This window comes from Diceros bicornis, chromosome 28 (genome assembly GCF_020826845.1).
Source record: "Diceros bicornis minor isolate mBicDic1 chromosome 28, mDicBic1.mat.cur, whole genome shotgun sequence".
Classification (NCBI taxonomy): Eukaryota; Metazoa; Chordata; class Mammalia; order Perissodactyla; family Rhinocerotidae; genus Diceros; species Diceros bicornis.
The window spans coordinates 42,125,849-42,145,473 of record NC_080767.1 but is presented as its reverse complement, the minus strand read 5'-3'; the positions used below and the strand labels follow the sequence as shown (position 1 = coordinate 42,145,473).

Sequence of the window (19,625 nt, the reverse complement as noted above, 5' to 3'; positions counted from 1 at the left end):
CGTTTGCTTGACCTTAATCTGTGGGAATCCTGTGGATCTAAGCCAGGGGTGCCGGGAGGGCTGGCGCCTGTGCTGCTGGGGAGCCAGGGGGCCCCAAGAGCTAGAGTCACAGTGCGCCCACCACCTGCAGTGGGCGGGACGGTGGCCCCCAAGAGATGTGTCCACATCCTCACCCCGGGAACCTGAGAATGGGACACAACTGGAAAAAGACCTCATTTGCAGCTGTGACTAAGTTACGGATTTTGAGATAAGGAGATCACCCTGGATTATCTGGTGGGCTCTAAGTCCAGTGACCAGGGTCCTTCTGAAAGACGCACAGAGAGACAGACAGACACAGGGAACAGGCTATGGGAAGACAGAGGCAGAGCCTGGAGTGACACTACCCCGAGCCCAGGAGCGCCTGGGGACAGCAGAAGCCGGAGGAGGCAGGAAGGACCCTCCCCAGAGCCTCCAGGGGGAGCATAGCTCTGCCACTACCTTGGTTTTGGACTTCTGGTCTCCAGAACTGTGAGAATAAAGTTCCGTTGTTTTAAACCACGCTTTGTGGTAATTTGTTACGGTGGCCCCAGGACACTCATTCATGCCAATCTCTGTGCTGGTTCCAGAACACAGAAGATAAGACAAGCCACGTGCCAGTCCTGGGGGAGCTCACAGTTCATGGGTGTAAGAGGGAAGCAGACAGTGTATGCCGGTACGGGGACACGAGTGGATGGGCGGGGGGACAGGAGCAGCAGCTGGCTCAGCCTGGGGGTGCGCTGCAATCAGGGCTGGCTTCCTGTAGGAGGTGAGGTCTCACCTAAGACCTGGAGGATGAATACCAGGGCAAGAAGTAGGAGAAGAGTACTTTAGGCAGAGGAACGGCACGTGTGTGGGCCAGAAAAGGAAAGAGTGGGGTGTTTTCAAGAACTGAAAAGTTCTGTGTGTCTGGAGTGTGAGGTACAGCAAAGACCCTGGAGAGACGGGGCTGAGGGGCTGATCCCATGAGCCTTCCAGCTCCTGCCAAGGAGTGTGGACTGACCTTACTTTCCAGATGCTGAGGGATTTTCTTTCAAATGTCTTTTGGACTCCTCCTTATCATTTGCTTGTCTCCCTCCCAGAATATTCTCCTCATGGAAGATTCTTTCCATGCATCAATTCCAAGAGCAGCCTGTATTAGTTAGCTATTGCTACAGAACAAAGCATCCCAAAACTTTGCAGCTTGAGACAGTGGACAGCTCTGTGCATCAGGAACACAGGGGTAGCTCAGCGATACGACCCTGGCCCAGGATCTCTGCAGCCGTGCTGGTGAAATGTCAGCCAGGCCCAGGTCCTTTGAAGCCTGAATGGGGCTGGAGGATTCCGTGCTGGCCAGCTGGTGCTGGCTGTTTGTGGGAGGCCTCCGTTCCCGGCCACGCTGACCTCTCCTCGGGGTAGCTTGAGGGCCCTCACAACATGGCAGCCAGCTTCCCAGAGCCAGGGATCTGAGGGAGAGCGAGGTGGGTGCGGCCTGTCCCTGGAAATCATACACCAACACCCACACTGTGCCAGGAGGTGAGGGTCCCCAGGGGCCACCTGGAGGCCTGTCCAGCACACATCCTCGAGGATGAGTGGGGTCTACGCGGGGCAGTTACACAAAGATTAAACCACAACAGGAGGCACTGTGGCTAGACCTGGGGCAGCACTTTCTTAGTGTGACGTGAACATTGGAATACATTCCCTTAACAGATTGTCCCAGGAGCCCAGAAGTGTGGGACTATTCCTTCACGCTGTCCAGAGGGCCAGCCCGGGTCTCAGAGAGGACGGGCAGCCCCCCAGAGTCACCTAGGCCAGGATGGGAACCCGTCCATCTGATTCCAGGGCTCAGCCTCAACCATAATGCCGTCACCCAGGTAGCTGTGGGTCCTGTTACTGCCGCCGGTCACGCGCCACCTGCTGTGCAGGTGAGGCCCCCGCGGGTATTCTTGTTCAGACTGTGCGGTCACCGCCCTCTCTCTCCAGCCCCATCCTGACCCCCTTGCTGGTCCTGCAGGAGCTTCTCCAGGGAGGAAGGGGTCGTAGGCCTGCAGGGTCTTGGTCCAGCCCAAGGTCCAGCTGGCCTCAGGGAAGCAGAGGAGGCCATGAACTCAGCAGCACCCGCAGCCGCGGGGTCGGTGGCCGGACGCTTTAGCTGCCCCAGTGCCTGGGCCCTTCCTGGCGAACATTCGTGGGGTCACATTTCCATCAGCCAGCACTGGGCTGAGCCCTGCTCCGCGTGTGTGTGTTTGCACGTGCGCACATGCCCAGCCCTACGCTGGGGTGAGGAATCCAGCAGCGATCAGGGACCCGGACACAGGCAGACTCGGCCCTGGCTGTGGGGAGCCCAGCATCGATGGGGGATGCAGTGGGGGGTCAGGGTCCAGTGGGGAGCCCAGCATCGATGGGGGATGCAGTGGGGGGTCAGGGTCCAGTGGGGAGCCCAGCATCGATGGGGGATGCAGTGGGGGGTCAGGGTCCAGTGGGGAGCCCAGCATCGATGGGGGATGCAGTGGGGGGTCAGCGTCCAGTGGGGAAGCCCAGCATCGATGGGGGGATGTCATGGGGGTCAGGGTCTGAAGGGGAAGCCCAGCATTAAGGGGGCCTGAGTGGCCCGTCAGACCAGGACGGCCTCCGGGAGAGGGTCATTGAACTGGAACCCACCCAAAATGGGTTGCTGTGGAGGGGAGGTGGGCTGGGTGGAACTCCCGGCAGAGGGAACGGTACTCGCAAAGGCTTCTGGGGACGGAAAGAGGAATGCAGTGGGGGGTGAGGGTGGGGTGGCCGAGGACAGTCTGCCCCCGAGAGGGAGGGAAGCAGGCAGGAGGCCAGATGTCCCCAGGACTGCCGCCCCCAGAGTCCTCAGAGTTAGTGCTGCCACAGGGCCTGCCCAGCCCCATCAGTGGCCCCACCTGACCTGAGGCTCTTCCTCACTGACCCCAGGGCGGGACTCTGGGGAGTGTGTTTTCATGGAAAGCAGCGGTTCAAAGCCTTTGACCCAGAAGAGGCACCTGCCGGAAGCTGTCCCAAGTTAATAACTAGGGAACGGAGCACAGATTTAGCCAGAAGGTCACTCACCCAGGCTTGCTTAGGAAAGAGAAAGTTTGGAACATCTTCGATGCCCGTTGAGAGGTTACATAAAGTAGGGTCCATCCAGGCAACAGAATATTGTACAACCCTTGAAATGGAGCTGCCACCTGGGGCTCGCAAACTTTCACTTGGACCCTTCCAAAGAGAAGCACGTTCTCCAGGGCCCTGGAGGTCTGCCCGAGACCCACCGGGATGTCCCGGCCCTGCATTGACACCCCTCAAGAAGTCCAAGATGTCGGGGAAAAACAAAACTTTCTGATGCCAAAGGGAAGCTTATTTTTATTACCATGGTTAGACAATTTCTTTGACGTATCATCAAAATGAAAACACAACATTTAAAATTTCACTTAGAACTTGTGGATCTCCAAGGATACGACTGAGGACCTCAGTTCCACTGAGGAAAAGAGATCAAAGAAAAGCAGGAGTGTGACCCCACTCATAGGAACTGCGTACACAGATGCACACCTGTATGGAGGTGCATGTTGATGGGGCGCGCATGACCGTGTGTGTGTACGTATTCAGTCATTGTAGCTTAATGACAGGGACACGTTCTGAGAAATGCGTTGTTAGGCGATTTTGTCCTTGTGCAAACACCACAGAGTACACTTACACAAACCTAGATGGTACAGCCCACTACACACCTAGGCTGTATGGGACTAATCTTAAATCTGGAAAGCTACACCCTTAGTTGCTATAGTGATAACAGCAGTTGGATATCGAAGTTACAAGTGACTTTTATTTATTTATTCTTGCTTACCTGAATGTTTTTAATCGAGATGGAATGCATATAACACAAAATTAACCATTTTAAACGGTACAATTCAGTTTATTAGAGGCAGTAATGCCTCTAATTCAGGCATCTAGTACATTCACAGTATTGTGCAACCAGCACCTCTATCTAATTCCAGAACATTTTCATCACGCCAACAGGAAAGTCCATACCTGTAAGCAGTCACTCCCCATCCTGCCTCCCCCCAGCCCCTGGCAACCACTAATCTGCTTTCTGTCTCTATGGATTTGCCTCTTCTGGACATTTCATATCAGTGGGAACATACAACGTGTGGCCTTTTGCATCTGGCTTCTTTCACTAGGCATCACGTCCTCAACGTTCATCTGTGTTGTAGTAGGTGTCAGAATTCCATTCCTTTTCATGACTGAATAATATTCCATTGTGTGGATGTACAAAATACCACAGACTGCAGAGCTTAGACAACAGACGTTTATTCCTTACAGTTCTGAAGGCTGGAAGTCCGAGATGAGGGTCGGCTCCTGGTGAGAGCCCTCTTCCTGGCTGGTGGGTGCCTAACATACCGGAGAGAGAAGGGAAAGAGAGACAGAGAAACAGAGAGAGAGAGAGAGAGACAGAAAGAGACAGAGGGAGAGAGAACTTTGGAATCTTCTCATAAGGGCCCTAATCCCAACACAGGGGCCCCACCCCTGTGACCTCATCTAACCCTTCTAACCCCACAAGTCCCTGCCGTCTAACACCATCAGATTGGGGGTTACAGTTTCAACATATGAATTTGGGGGACACAATTCAGTCCACAGTAAGGTTGTTTCCCACTTTTTACTCTACAAATAGCAACAGCAGGTACTATTGGCTAAAAAGGAAATGAACACAGGAGGGTTTACACACACACACTCCTTAAAAAATCCTGTAAAACGACCAAAATTTCAGGAAGACACATGGAAGTCTGCCAGACTGTCCCCACGTGACACCAAAATTATCACCGTGAAAACAGTGAGGATTTATCCTTTGACCAACTTGTCTTATCACACCGCTTTCTTCAAGTTGCACAGCCTCCCCGTAAGGAGGCCGGCCGCCCCCCGCCCCGCACCCCGCCCCTCCGCGTCTCGCTGAGTGGCCTCCTGAGGAATTCCAGGGAGCGGGCCGCTGAGCAGGGGACCGGGGCCCTCCTTCCTCCCTCGAGCCCCTCTTCTGATTTATAAAAGCAAGTTTTGATCATTCAGAAATGCAGAAATACATATGCCTATTATTATAAACTGAACACAAGCCCTCTCCTTCTCCCAAGCCCGGCCCCCAAAGTAACCACTGTTTACCAGCCTCTTTCTGAACATAAACATGCACACATGTGTGCTGACGCACGCACACACACACGCACACGCACACATGCTGTTTAATCATAAAAATGGTACCATACGACATGTATTGCTTTGTAACTTGTTTTTGTCATTGTAGTGGGTTGCATGGTGCCCACTCCGTCCTGTCCACCTGGAGTGTGACCTGATCTGGAAATAGGGCTTTGTGGATATAATTAGTTAAGGATCTCGAGGTGAGATCACCTGGGTTACCTGGATGGGCCCTCCATCCAATGACTGGCACACTTGGAAGAAGAGGAGACGCACAGCGGAGGAGGCTGGCGCTGCTGCTGGGGGCTCAACAACTCCCCCTGCCCGGACAGAGACTGCCTTAGGCCCGGAGAGGCGGCCCTGGGCCCCCAGCAGCCCCCGGCAGGCAGGCCCTTGGCTCCGCCTCTCTCTCCCAGCCAGAGTGGCCCTGTGAACAGCACATCCGCCAGGCCGTCCGCCCGTGTATCAGTCTACGGCGATTCTGGCGACCCTCGGCTGAAGCTCAAAGCCCCAGCTCCTCACTGGGCCCCTCAGGACCCTTTTGCCCATCTCAGGCCTCCACCCGACACTGCGCACACGGCTGCAGTATGCGCAGTTCCACGTCCGTCCACAGTCTGTTCCTCTGCCTGGAATGCCATTCCTCCCCCGGCCCCCGACCCCATCCTTTGCGTCTCAGTGCTTCTCCGGGCCTGGCCTGGTCCTGCCGGTGTCCCCACAATGTGCTGGGCTCCCCATTCTCCACACCTCCCAGAACACCCGTCTGAATGGAACTGTGACCCCTGACCTCAGCCCAACGATCAGTGGGATGGGCCATGTCTGGAAGGGCCATCTGCCCGGGGGCCTGAGTTTCTATTTCTCCATTTTCCTGCGACATACTTGTGCCTGAGACTGAGGGACACCAGAACCCTGGCACGTGGCTACTCAGAGAAAGACTACATTTCCCAGCCTTCTTTGCAGCAAGTAAGGTCATATGACTAAGCTCTGGCCAATGGGATGTGAGCAGAAGCAGTATGTATTTCCAGGTCCCGTCTTTAAATGGAAAGGCAAGCTCTTCACTTCCCCTTTGCTCCTCCTCCTTTCTGGAGTGTGGAGGTGATGGCTGGAGCTGGAGCAGCCATTTTGGACTGCAAAACAAAAGCCATGTCTTGAGGATGCCAGCACCAACAAGGCAGAAGGATTTTAAGGCCCTGACACGTGGGGTCTCAGCCCTTGAATGCTTACACTCAGAGCACTACACGAAAGGTAACTACACTTCTCTCCTGACTAAGCCAATTTTATTTTGGGGTCCTTTGATGAAACTTGTTGTATTTTCACTGACTCTTGTGCTGTTTCCAATGATGTAGCTATTTGGTCTGCGTAATGGGTTGGGAAGTGTCCCCAGATTCATATCCCCCTGGAACTTCAGAATGTGGCCTATTTGGAAATAGGGTCTTTGAAGGCCATGTGAAGACACAAAGACAGGGACTCCTCTCACACAGGGAGACAGCCATCATATGACAACAGGGGCAGAGACTGAAGTGGCCACAAGTCAAGGAACATCAGGATTGCTGGCACCACCAGGGGCTGGGAGGAGCCAGGAAGGATTCTCCCCTGGAGCCTTTGGCGAGACGGCGGCCCTGCTGACGCCTTGATTTCTGACTTCTAGTCTCCAGAACTGCAGGAGAATAAATTCCTCTTGTCTTAAGCCACTCAGTCTGCGATATCGTGTTACGCAGCCCTAGGAAACCAATACAGTTCACCACGTGGACAGTTACAGAGTAAAGCCTCCTCTTTGTGGGGCCGTGACCTGCGGAAATGAATTTCAGCTGCTGACCGAACCCTCTGGGCCACGCGCGGGCGCTCGTGGCAGGGCCTGCTCTCCACGGGCCCGACCCAACGCAGCTGCTGGCGCAGCCTGCACCTCCCACTCTACCACCACTGCCACCTGGACCCACCACGGCTCCGGGCTTGGGGACAGCCAACATCACAGACGGGGCACAACCTAAGGGACCTGGTATTCCTGATGCAGAGGCAACTGCCGTCTGCCAGACAGGACTTCTGCCCGAAGCTGGTTCATAGGTCTCACAGTGGGGCAAGGGGACACTGCAGGGGGCGTTGACCCCGGCTCCTGGCTGATGGACCCCACTTCGACCCCTCTCAGGGCTACGGGCTGTGCCTCACCAGCTCACCATGGTGCTGTGTTTTGAGCCAGTCAGCGGACTGCCACAACATCGTGGCCCCTGAAACTCAGCGGTGTCACGTTCTGGCTTCATGCGCAGTCTGACAATGGTGCTTCTTCTACTGCAAAAGCCGCCCAATGGGGGCTGGTGGTCAAGGTGCCAGAGGCCCTTTCACGCTTCCCATGGCCCACAGACCTGGTATTGCCGAGCACTGGAATGGCCTTCTCCAAAGTCTGCTGGAGAAGATTTCTGACTCCGCCTCTGTCCCCGCTGTCTTGCCCACATGCCTTAGGCAGGCAGCTCAGGCCCTGAACGTGAGTGTCCCCAGAGAGGAGCACCTCTGTTTGGCCACCTCCTTGGTAGTGACCAGGATGAAAGGGCGGAGGGGGGGCTATCTAGATTCTTCCTGACTCTCCTGAGCAGGGTGCTACTTCTGTCCCCTAAGGGTGCCCTTTGGACAGCCGGGGTGGTCCAAAAGGGGGCCCAGGAGATGCAAACTTAATTCTGGTCCAGCCACCTGGACTCTCCCATGGGACCGACACGGCCCTAGATCCAAGGATGACAACCACTTGGTTGAGGACATTGGGTGCCCAAGGGTGGGCCATGTGGTCAAAAGTGTGGAGTGTGGTGGGTCTCAGTAAGTTTTACAAAAATGCCCACAGCCCTTTTGCACCTGACCTTATCAGTCGGGGTCCCATCAGGAGACAGAAGCCACATGGCAATTTGAACAGGGAAAGTTTGCTATGAGAATGACTAACAGGAGTGGCGTGAGGAGCAGGGACAGGAGTACCCTTTAGGGCTGACCCCCACCCCCAGGCTGAGGTCTTGTTGGGAGGGTGCAGCTGTGGCTCATGGGACAGCAGAGAAGTCCCTGTGGTGCCGGCAGAATTGCTGGAAGTCTGCCGTCTGGAACGTGCCAGAAAACCTGCCTCCAGGATGCTGGGAAAGCTGCTCACAGGGCAGAGTCTCCCTGGAGGTGAGGAGCTGCAGAACCACCGGGGGGTCATCTTTCCAGCAAACGCGCTGGAACAAGTGAATATCCACGTGAAAAAACCCCAACAAACAAAAACCCCGAAACACAAAACACAAAACTAAAACACTACTTTGACCCATAACCTTGCACCAAAATTTTTATTTCACTGAAATTGAATCATCGACCTAAATGTAAAACCTAATACTATAAAACTTCCAGAAGAAAACACAGAAGAAAATCTTTGTAACCCTGGTAAGGCAAAGATTTCTTTGATGTGACACAAAAGGACTCACACAAACCATAAATAAAAAGAATGATAAACTGGACCTCATCAAAATTAAGAACTTGCATCCTTGGCAAGACACTGATAAGAAAATGAAAAGACAAGCCACAGGTGGGGAGAACATCTTTGCAAATCACATATTTGATAATGCACTGGTATCCAGAAGACATAAAGAAGTCTCAAAACTCAATAACAAGAAAACACAGTAAAAAAAAAAAAAGATGGGCAAAAAAATTGAATAGATACTTTGCCAAAGAAGACACACGGGTGGCAGCTAAGCACAGGACAAAACGTTCAACATCATTAGTCGTGAGGGCAATGCGAATGACAGCCACAGAGAGGCACCACTGCGCACCTCCTAGAATGGCTAGAATTTAAAAACTGACAATACAAAGTGCTGACGAGGATGTGGAGCAACTGGAGGTCCCGCCCCCGCGGTGGGAATGTAGATGGCGCAGCGGTGGAAAGCGTCTCCGCAGGTGCCGGTGAAGTTACACCGTCCCTGGCCACACGTGTCAGCAATCTCTCCTCTCCCCCTCCCGAGTGAACTGAAAACTTACCTTCACACAAAAACCTGAATGCGAAAGATTGTGGCAGCTCTGTTCCTGGTCACCCCAAGCCCGAACCAACCAATGGCTGAGCGCGCTGGGCATCTGTGCCGGGAAAGCCACTCGGCGAGGAAACCCAGGGACCGAGTTTCCATGCGCTCTGCCGCGGGGAAGGGCCAGACCCGAAGGCTATCACCACTTTATCCCATTTCTGTGACCCTGACACGAGCCAGAGCTTGCCAGGGCTGGGGCTGCGGGGAGGGCTCGAGGAGAGGGGGGCCCCGGGTGTGTGCTGTTCCCTGTCCCGAAAGTGGAGGTGCCTGCCCGGCTGTATTGTAAACACTGGCAGAGGCGCACGATAAGAAAGGCGCATTTTACTTGGTTCCGTAAAGAAACGAAAGGAACAGGCAAACGCCGCCACGGCGTCCACCGCCCCTCCAGGCCGGGTGGTTGGCACGGGACCCCCACTCGCGGCCTCGCCCCGACATGTCCCCCTCCCTGGGCTCACTGCCCCTCCCGCCCCTGCCACGCGGGGCCTCTGCAGGCTGCCCGCCTCGGCCGCCGCCTCCCTCCGCGGGGGCGCCCCAATCACTCAAGGGTGCGGGCTGGGGGCGCGTGTGGGCAGAGCCTCGGCGCCCTTCGCCTTCTCACGGGGCGGGGGCGCGCGGGGGGAGAGCGGAGAGGTAGGGGCGGGCCGCGGGCGCCTCCCACCAGCACCGCAGGCCTCCCTCCGCGTCCCCGGCCCCCCACCTCCCTTCCTCCCGCGCGCCCCCGCGGCGCCCCCGCCCCTGTGCGGCCGCGCGCGTCCCTCTCCTCTGCGCGTCCCCGCCTCTCCTCTCCCGCTCCCCATCCTTCCTCTCCTCGTCCCCGGTGCCCGGCCCGCCCCTCCCTCTCCTCCGCGCGGCCCCGCCCCTCCTCTCCCCCTCCCCATCCCTCCTCTCTCCCTTCCCGGTGCCCGGCCCGCCCCTCTCTCTCCTCCGCGCGTCCTCGCCTCCCCTCTCCCTCCCCACCTCCTCTCTCCCTTCCCGGTGCCCGGCCCGCCCCTCCCTCTCCTCCGCGCGCCCCCGCCCCGGCCGGCCGTCAGAGGCGCGCGCCCTCCCGTGGACGCGGGCGGGCGGGGGCGCGCGGAGGGGGAGGAGGAGCGGCGGCCGTTGCGGGCCGGCCCGCGGGGCTGAGGCCGAGCCGAGGCGGGCCCGCGCACCGGCCGGGCGCCCACCATGCGGCGGCTGCGGCGCCTGGCGCACCTGGTGCTCTTCTGCCCCTTCTCCAAGGGCCTGCAGGTAGGCGCGCCCCCGCCCCGGTCCCGGCCCCCTCCCGGCCCCTACACCCCCCCTCCCCGGCCCCTACAACCACCCCCCGCCCTCGGTGCCCGGGCTGCGGCGGGGGCGCGCGGCGTCCAGCCCTGGGGGAACGGCCCGGGTCCGGATCAGGACTCGAGGTTACTGAGCGCTGGGGTGCGCGGGCCCCGGCGCGGCTGGGGGCTGGGAGAGGACTGTGGGGGCCGGGGTGGGGGGTGTTGATGGGGCGAGCAGAGGGTCCCGGCGCCGCGGAGGCTGCGGAGCGGCAGTCCCCGCGCTGGGGCCGAGGAAGGCCTCCATTCCCCGCGGGCAGGACCCTGCTCCCTGAGGCCCAGAAACCACACCGAGTCCATTCCCTTTTCCTCTACTTATGAGATAAGGTTTTTTGTTGTTGTTGTGGAAAACTTGAGACACATACAAAGCCCTAAGAAGGACATAACCTCCCCTGGGTCATCTCCCAGCCAGCCTGAGCTTAGGGGTGTGCCCTGACCCCACTGTGACCTTGGACAAGTCACCGTCCTTGCCAGGAGCCAGTTTCTGCAGGGGAGGCCCGGGCTGCCTTGGGTGCCAGCTGTCAGGAGCCCTGTCACCTCTGCTTTGTGTGGTCCAAGCCAGGCCCACATCCCAGTCTCAAATCCTCCAGGCCCACCCTGTGACCCGGATGCCCTCCAGGATGGCCCTGTCAGAGCTGCCCACACCTCCGTGGCCTCCCCAGGGCTGTCCTGGGGCCAGAGCAGGAGGGTCCCTGCCAGGGCCGTGCCCTTGGCTCAGGGCCTGGCTGGCCTCAGCTCCCCACCCGGGAGAAGGGTGGGAGCCAGGAAACACGCCGGTCGCATGTCTGTGCCAGACGCCCTCCCTGCCTGCCTGGGGCCTTGGGGTGCGTGGTGGTCTTGGTCAGCTCTGGGCAAGGCGGGAGCTGAGGGTCTGAGGGTCCACCCCACAGCAGGAAGCAGAGATGTGCACTGGCTCCTGTCCTGAGGGAGGGGCCTTGACCAGGCTGCTGCCGGGGAGGCCCAGAGCAGCCGGCTCCAGACCCTGGGCACTAGGCCTCTGAGCTCGGCACAGATGGGTGGTAGAAGGGTTCCGGCAGATTCCCAGTGGTCTGAGCCCCGCCTCACCCCCGTCTTAGTGTTGGGACACTCTGAGCCTCAGTTTCCCCACCTGTGAAACACCCTCCTGGGTTGGTGGTGCTTGTAGGGCATTGGCCATGGGTCGTTCACCGTTGTGCTGTTACTGTCCTGACTGACCCTCCCCATCCTCCAAGTGGCGTCTCCAGGAGCCTGGGGGGGGCGGGGCTGGGGGGGCAGCTGCAGGGCCCCCCCCCGCGATGAGTAAGACCCGCCCTGTCCCAGGGGCCCACCCACCAGTGGGACAGGCCCCCCTGGGAGGGGGCAGGGCAGGGAAGGGGATGGGGGTCAAGGACTGGCCCTGGAGGAGGTGCTTGCTGAGGGCGAGCACCTGGGGGTCGGGCGGAACCAGCCAGGTGGGGACGGGGTGCTGGGAGAGGGGCCGCCACGCAAAGGCCCGCAGCCCTGGGGGTCTGGCGGGGGAGCGGGCAGTGTCTGGGGTGGGCCCCGCAGGCACTGTGAAGCCCAGTCCGCCCACGCGTCCAGCACTGGCTATAGCCAGCCCTCCTCCTGCTGTCCCCCAGGACCCCCAGCGCCGGCCTTCAGGGCCCTCTCCGAACTGAAAGCCCACCCAGAGGCCCCGCCCACCGCTGCCCCAGGACGTTGTTCACCACCGGCCAAAGTCCGACCTTGTCCTGCCAGAACACCCCCCTCCCTCCCCCGTCCCTCCACTTTCCTGTTGTTCACTTTGAACACGTCTGACGGAAATAGGCACGGTAGCGGGGACAAGTGGGCCTGAGGCCCAGCCCCTCACTCTGCCCTGGGCCAGTCCCGCTCTTCAGTGGCCACTGAGGCTCCGGGCCTGCCCCCGACTCTCGGGGTCCTCCCGCTGGAGCTCCTCCTGGGAGGCCAGCCTGTGAGTGGGTGCAGGGAAGCGGGAGGGGAGACCCTGGCCCGTCCTCGGTGGGGAGCCGGTGGCCCCATTTCTCAGGGCCAGCCCTCAGCCTCCAGCTAACCAGGACCCAGGACTAACCAGGATTGCAGCTGCTGCCCGGCCCGTGGGTGGAGGGCATGTGCCAACGCTGGCAGTGGCACCTTCTCTGGGGGCAGGCTGGCCTGAAGCCCTGGCCTCCTGCTCTTCGGGCCGCTGGGGCTCAGCCACCTGGTCAGGTGTCCCAGCCCCTGTGTGGGACAGTGCATGGCAACCCCGTCCCCTCGGCTGACCACTCTGTGATTTGCCAGGGCAGGGAGTGGGGAAGGGAGGTAGTGCCCCTGGAATCTGGGCTTGGGGGCTGGATGGGAGACAGCACCCTCCAGGGCGCCAGGACCCTCATATCCTGTGATTCCACTTGTAGCTGGGGAAACCTGGCAGAGGGGCAAGGCCTCTGTAGAAGCAGTTCCCATCCTGGCCCACCCTGAACATCTGATGGGCCACCCTGGACATCTGGGACAGAGCTTCTGGCAGTGGGGCCGGGGCTGCGTCTCTTATTTATTTATTCTTTATTGTGGTAAATCATGCGTAACATAAAATTCACCATCTTAACCACTTTTAAGTGCACAGCTCAGTGGCATTCAGCACATTCACGTTGTTGTGCAGCCGTCACCACCATCCGTCTCCAGGACTCTCTCATCTTCCCAAACTGAAGCTCCGTCCCTGTGAAACACTCACCCCATCCCCTCCCCTAGCCCCGGCACCACCATCCACTTCCTGTCTCTGTGGGTTGACTCCTCTAGGGCCCCCGTATAGGTGGGATCCTACAGAATTTGTCTTTTTGTGACTGGTTTATTTCACTCGGTATGTCCTCCAGGTTCATCCACGTTGCAGTGTGTGTCAGGATTTCCTTCCTTTCTCAGGCTGCAAAACCTTCCATTGTGTGGGTAGATAAACCTTGTGTTGATCCATTCCTCCACTGATGGACACTTGGTGGTGTCCACTCTCTGGCTGCTGGGAATATGCTGCTGTGAACGCGGGTGTGCAAGGCCACATCTCTTAAAGGCTCTCAGGGCACCTGTGCCGCACAGGTCCTGCCCTCTGCACCAGCAGCCTCCGTGCCCCGTCCTCCCTGCGGGCCCTGGTCCAGCTGGAACTTTGCACCAGTTGGAGGATAGTGCACATAGGTGGTGATTCTCTAGCCTGATCTTGTACGGAGGTTAAATGTCATAAAATGAGGGTAAGACAGGAGGGAAATTTGTAAAAAATGCCTTTATTCAGCAAAATAAAGAGTTGCCTACCCTGAATTCTCCCTTATTTTGAAATTTCACCTGCCCGTGAGATTTAAAAGTCCAGGAGCCAGCAGGCATCCGCCCCCACCCTGGGGTGGGTGTGCCGAGGGGGCAGGGAGATGTGGGGGACAGGGTGGGGTGGGATGGGGTGCTGGCTGCAGGGAGGGGCCGGCGGGAAGGCTGGGGTCTGTGAAATAGGTACACACACCCCAAATGTGGCGCTTCCTCACGTGCCTCCTCCCCCAGCAGGGCCGGCTCCCAGGCTGCAGGGTCAAGTACGTCTTCCTGGTCTGGCTGGGCGTCTTTGCGGGCAGCTGGTTGGTGTACGTGCACTACTCATCCTACGTGGAGCTCTGCCGCGGGCACGTCTGCCAGGTGGTCATCGTAAGTGTCGCCTCGGCCGGGCTCTTGAGCAGATTGGGGGGTGGCAGGCCCTGCGCTCCTTCCTGCCCAGTGCCCACACTCAGGCCATGGGCCACCGGGAGACTTGGCTCTCGATCCTCAGAGGCGCCTGGGCAGTGATTTTAAGGTGGATCCTATTGCGCTGTGCAGAGCCGCCTCTGGCTGGGTGTGGAGATTGGGGGGTGGCGGGGAGGAAGGGGGAGACGTGGGCAGGCTGCTACAGGTGCCCAGGAGAGCGGGCGGCTGGGGAAGGACAGACGGGGTGGGCTCCAGAGATGTTTGGAGGGAGGAAGTTTTAGAGCCAGACTGGGACGGGGAAAGGTTGGTGGCCTTGAGGGCCCCTCCTGGGGCCAGGGGTCCACAAAGGAGGCTGCAGGGCGTGGTCCTCGGAGCCTCCTGCCTGGGGGACAGTGCTAAAGTTGCTGCCCGCCGCGGCCTCTTGAGAGAGGATGTGCGTGTGTGAGGGTGCAGGTGTGGTGTGTGCGTGCACGTGCTCATCCGTGTGCGTGTATGTGCACAGCGCGTTGACTCCGTGCTTCTGTTGATGCCCTGTGACTCTGGCTGGAGGGAGGGGCCACGGCAGCCCAAGGGTCTCCTTCAAACCCCAGGCTCTTTCTGATCCCACCTGCCACCCTGCCTGGCCCTCCTGGGCCAGCTAGCGAGCAGGGTTCTGATGCCTGCGCTCCGCTCGGGGGCGGGCTGGGAGGGCCTCCCTGGTGGCAGCAGGAGCTCCTGGGTCTCGAGCTGGGAACTGTGGGGTAGAGACTCTGGGAGACCCCGGCCTTGAACCTGCCTCTTCTTGCCCCCCACCAGCTGGGCGGCCTGGAGCTGCTTCTCCTCCTCTGTAAGGTGATGAGGGATCTCTCCTGGGGGCTGTGTGGTGACTGAAGCCGGCCCTGGACGAGCTCAGACAGGCCTGCTCTGGCCAAGGTCCCACAGGGGCCAAATCTGGGAAAGTCTGGAGGTGGCGGTGGGGAGGGGCATGGGGTCCGGAGCAGGAGAGCCCATGTGACAGGACCTGCAAGGGTCCAGGCGGCATCTGAGTGTCTGATTTTTGGCTAAGTAACTCCTGGGGGCCGGGCCAGCACTGGGCACTGAGGACGCAGTGCCCACGCCGAGGGGAAAGAGGCCTTCAGGCCTCCTGACTGTTCCTGGGCATGAGTGTTCGTTCCAGAAATGCTCACTGGTGGCCTTCAAGGGCCAGGCCTGAGCTGGGCGGGGACACACGGCCCTGCCTTCACAGTCCAGAATACACGAGGGCAGACGTGCGTGGGGAGGGAGCCCACATGGGGATGGGGAGGTCCAGGATGGGCCAGGGCAGCCAGGGGTGAGCAGCAGCGGCTGGCCTGAGGGCCATGGGGAGCAGGTGAGGGTTGTAGAGAGCAGCACTGTGAGCCGACATGCCATTGGAGTGACGGCCGGGGCTGGAGGGGCCTATGGGGCAGCGAGACCTGGGAGGAAGCAAGAGCCGCCAGGTGCAGTGAGCAGATGATCAGAGCATTGACAGAAGGTTCTGAGCCTCTCGTGTGTGCCGGCAGCAGCCCCTCAACATGCAGAGGACACTGGGGGAGCAGAGGAGAAATAGGCTCCTCCTAACAAGAGGAAACCACAGCTTCCGTTTTCCCAGGGTGCCTTGGCCTTCTGGCCAGCGGGGGTGTCCCCGGGCTGCTGGGAGCCTTTCCGGAGGTCATTGCCAAGCCCAGCTCTCCTGAGGCCTGTCCCTGGGGCCATGGGGACACCCCTCCTTTCCAGAGGAGAACTACTCGCCTCATGGGGGGCATCAGCCGTCTCAGAGAGGTTTCACAGCTTGTCTAAGGCCACACAGCAGGGGGTGGGGGGCAGGGCCAGGGGTCACAGGTCAGGGCCTGGGGGGCTCGGCCCGGAGCCGCCCATTGAGTCCCCACCGTGGCCCACTCTGCAGACAGGAAACAGGCTGTGAGGTGAGGCGACTTGCCCGGAGCCTGATGGGCTGCAGGAGCCCTGAAGCCTCAGCCTCTGAGGAAGCCCCTTCCCCAGCCCTGGTGGGCAGCGTGGCAGGCGCTGGCTGGGGGCTGGCCGGGCGGAAGTGTGCGCCTGAGCAGAGCAGCCCGCCCGCCCACGTTCCCTGCAGCTCCGCAGGGTTTTTGGGGGGGGTCGGAGCAGACCCTTTGTGCTGGAGGGCCTCCTTACCAGGTGGTGGAATGGAAGGGCGTGGCTTTTCCTAGTTTTCCTTTACCCTCTTGACGAACGGCTGTCATTCTCATGATGCCACAGCACAGGCGCCTCCTTCCCAGCTCACACTGCTGAGTCCAGGGCCTCTTGGTGGCCCAGTCTCCTTCCTGTCCCTGCCCTGGTGTTGGGGAGGCCCTGACTCCCTGCCCTCCCTCCTCCCCGCGCTTGGGTGGTGCCATGTTCTACACGCTCCCTTCTCTCTCATTCCTCCAACCCTGGCTCCACCAAGGGCCTGAGCTCCATGGCAACGGCATCCATGGCGCCCAGGCATTCACCCCACAGTCGCTCCAGACGGCCACAACCCCCCACCCGGAGGGAAGGGCCTGACTCCATCACCTCCCGCTTCCCTCGCTTCCTGCTCGGGTCAGCCCAGACCCCCGGGATGCGGGGGGCTGCAAGGCCCTGTCTAGAGCTGCGGAAAGGGCCAGGGGGTGGGGGTGGGGCGGCAGCTACTCTGATCCCGACCTAATTAGTGCTGAAAGCTTCTCCCTGTGCGTCTGGCTAATAAGGGGGCCCGGCGGGGGACAGGACGAGCCTGAGGTGACAGACAGCCCTGGTGACAGCCCCGTGCCCATGACAGAGGGGCTGGGAGGAGCCTCCCCATCTCGCAGGAGGAGGTCGAGGCAGCTCGACCGCATGGCCCAGCTGGCAAGCTCCCCGGCAGAAGCCGAAGCGGGTGGTGCCCTGTGGACTGTCGGCTGCGGCCCCGGGCCTCTACACCGCGCACTTGGAGTGGGGTGGTGGGCACATCGCCTCACAGGCTCTGCTGCACCTGCTTCCGTCCACAAGGAAGGGCTGGGCTGGACACAGACAGAGACCAAGCCAGGGAGAACTGGGCCCCGCTCAGGAGCAGTTGTGCTGACGAGAAGCTTGGCATCTCGCAGGACGATGGGGACGGGTCAGTGGGCGAGCCGCTGACTCAGGGAGGGGCTGGTGGGCTTTCGGACCGCAGTGAGCGTGGGCCCCTGCCAGCCGGCGGGTGCCCGGGCCTCCGGGGTGGCTCAGCTGTGGCCGGAGTCTGCCTGGTGACCGGCTGCAGCCGCCTGGGAGCCCCTCTGAGAAGTGGCGTGGCCTGAGACCCAGGGGGCGGCTGGCAGATGTGACGTGGGCCTCAGCCTGCCCGCCCAGGGGTGCAACATGTAAGGGTGGGGGGAGGGAGGCGAGGGGAGGAGCCCCTGAGCCCCGGCCTCCCCGGGCCACTTCCTGGCATCCTCGTCCTCTCAGTGTGACCAGTACCGCAAGGGCATCATCTCGGGCTCCATCTGCCAGGACCTGTGCAACCTGCACAGGGTGGAGTGGAGGACCTGCCTCTCCTCCGTCCCCGGCCAGCAGGTAAGCCCAGCGGGGTCGGGCTGGGGTCGGGCCCCGGGGCCATGCCGGGAGAGCCTCCCTCCCTGTGTCTGGGGGCCCGGGGCTCAGATGCCGAGGTGCAGTGAGAGGGGACATCTGCACGGAGGATCCCTGTGGCCCTGTCCAGGTGTACAGCGGGCTCTGGCAGGGCAAGGAGGTGACCATCAAGTGTGGCATTGAGGAGAGCCTGAACTCCAAGGCCGGGTCGGAGGTGGCCCCGCAGCGGGAGCTGGTGCTGTTTGACAAGCCCACGCGGGGCACCTCGATTAAGGAGTTCCGGGAGATGACCCTTGGCTTTCTCAAGGTCAGTCGGCTCTCCTGGGGGCTGTGTCGAGCTCACACCCAGGGACGTGTGCACAGGGCGGGAGGCAGGGTGGGTGGGGGCCATACAGCCAGCCAGATGCCTGGCTAGCCTCCCCGGCTCCAAGCAGACCCTCACTTCGGGAACACCCACTCTGTGTGGAGGACCCCGCCCCAGGGGGCATGTGTCGGGGAGAGCAGGGATGTGAAGTGGGAGATGAGAAGTGATGGGCCCACCCCCAGGCTCCCGGGCACTGGTGGAGACGCAGGGACACAAAGGCCCCGGGAGGGAGCAGCTCCAGGACAGACGCAGGTAGGTGGGTGGTCAGGGCGGGCTTCTAGGAGGCGCAGGGGCCTCCCATGTCTCTGGTTATCCCTCCAACCCCTGTGCGGGGTCTGAGGAGCACATCAAGGCCGGCATCCTGCCCCCTTAGAAGCGCCCAAGGTCGCACTCTCATGGGCTCTGAAACGATTGGTCCCCCTCTCTTCTGGTCCCAAACAGGCGAACCTGGGTGACCTGCCCTCGCTGCCAGCCCTGGTGGGGCAGGTCCTGCTCATGGCAGACTTCAACCAGGACAGCAGGGTGTCGCTGGCCGAAGCCAAGTCGGTGTGGGCCCTGCTGCAGAGGAATGAGTTCCTGCTGCTGCTGTCACTGCAGGAGAAGGAGCACGCCTCCAGGCTGCTGGGCTACTGCGGGGACCTCTACGTCACCGAGGGCATCCCGCACGGCTCCTGGCACAGCGCCGCGCTCCCACCCCTGCTGCGCCCGCTGCTGCCGCCTGCCCTGCTCGGCGCCCTGCAGCAGTGGCTGGGGCCCGCGTGGCCGTGGCGGGCCAGGATCGCCATCGGCCTGCTGGAGTTCGTGGAGGAGCTCTTCCACAGCTCCTACGGGACCTTCTACATGTGCGAGACCACGCTGGCCAACGTGGGCTACACCGCCAAGTACGACTTCAAGATGGCCGACCTGCAGCAGGTGGCGCCCGAGGCCGCTGTGCGCCGCTTCCTGCAGGGCCGCCACTGCGAGCACAGCTCGGATTGCACCTACGGGCATGACTGCAGGGCGCCCTGCGACCAGCTCATGCGGCAGTGCAAGGGCGACCTCCTGCAGCCCAACCTCGCCAAGGTGTGCGAGCTGCTGCGGGACTACCTGCTGCCCGGCGCTCCCGCCGACCTGCGCGAGGAGCTGGGCAGGCAGCTGCGCACCTGCACCACGCTGAGCGGGCTGGCCAGCCAGGTGGAGGCGCACCACTCGCTGGTGCTGAGCCACCTCAAGACCCTGCTCTGGAAGAAGATCTCCCACACCAAGTACTCCTGAGGGGCGGCCCCACCTACCCGCCCCCACACACACACCAGGGGCCGCCTGTGGCCCCAGGGTCCTCCTCCTCTTTCCCCCTGCCACCCCACAAAGGACAGGGCTGCCGGAATGAGCACGCCGGGCTGCACCAGAGCTCGGGCAGCTGCGTAGGTTCCTTGGCGCACTCCCCCTCCCCGCCCCCCCCCACCCCGTGTTTTCCAGGCTCTCTAGGCCCCAACCACCCAGCCAGACGACCATTTAGCTGGAACAGGAGAGGCTGGAAGGGGAAAGGGCAGGAAGGAGGACCTGGAGCCTGACCACCAAGGGCTGGCTGAGGGACCCACC

General features: G+C 60.7%; 1 protein-coding gene across 2 annotated transcripts; it reads left to right on the top strand.

The window, feature by feature from the left end:
• The first annotated feature begins 10,288 nt into the window (after positions 1–10,288).
• DIPK1B (divergent protein kinase domain 1B) lies at positions 10,289–19,471 on the top strand. Of its 2 annotated transcripts, none has more exons than XM_058524457.1 (5): positions 10,289–10,415; positions 13,973–14,107; positions 17,561–17,668; positions 17,814–17,990; positions 18,489–19,471. In XM_058524457.1, the coding sequence occupies exons 1-5, from the start codon at positions 10,353–10,355 to the stop codon at positions 19,299–19,301; spliced, it is 1,296 nt and encodes a 431-aa protein (XP_058380440.1). In that variant the 5' UTR covers positions 10,289–10,352; the 3' UTR covers positions 19,302–19,471. The 2 variants fall into 2 exon arrangements, with proteins under 2 accessions (XP_058380440.1, XP_058380439.1); XM_058524456.1 differs by having other exon boundaries at positions 13,970–14,107.
• The last annotated feature ends 154 nt before the right edge of the window (positions 19,472–19,625 follow it).

What these genes read in the sequence shown, in the direction of transcription:
- DIPK1B (XM_058524456.1), top strand. Translation starts at nt 10,353, where the DNA reads ATGCGGCGGCTGCGGCGCCTGGCGCACCTGGTGCTCTTCTGCCCCTTC. An exon ending in ACGTCTGCCAGGTGGTCATC is followed by an intron (nt 14,108 to 17,560) that starts GTAAGTGTCGCC and finishes TCGTCCTCTCAG; the next exon opens with TGTGACCAGTACCGCAAGGG. An exon ending in CCTCCGTCCCCGGCCAGCAG is followed by an intron (nt 17,669 to 17,813) that starts GTAAGCCCAGCG and finishes GGCCCTGTCCAG; the next exon opens with GTGTACAGCGGGCTCTGGCA.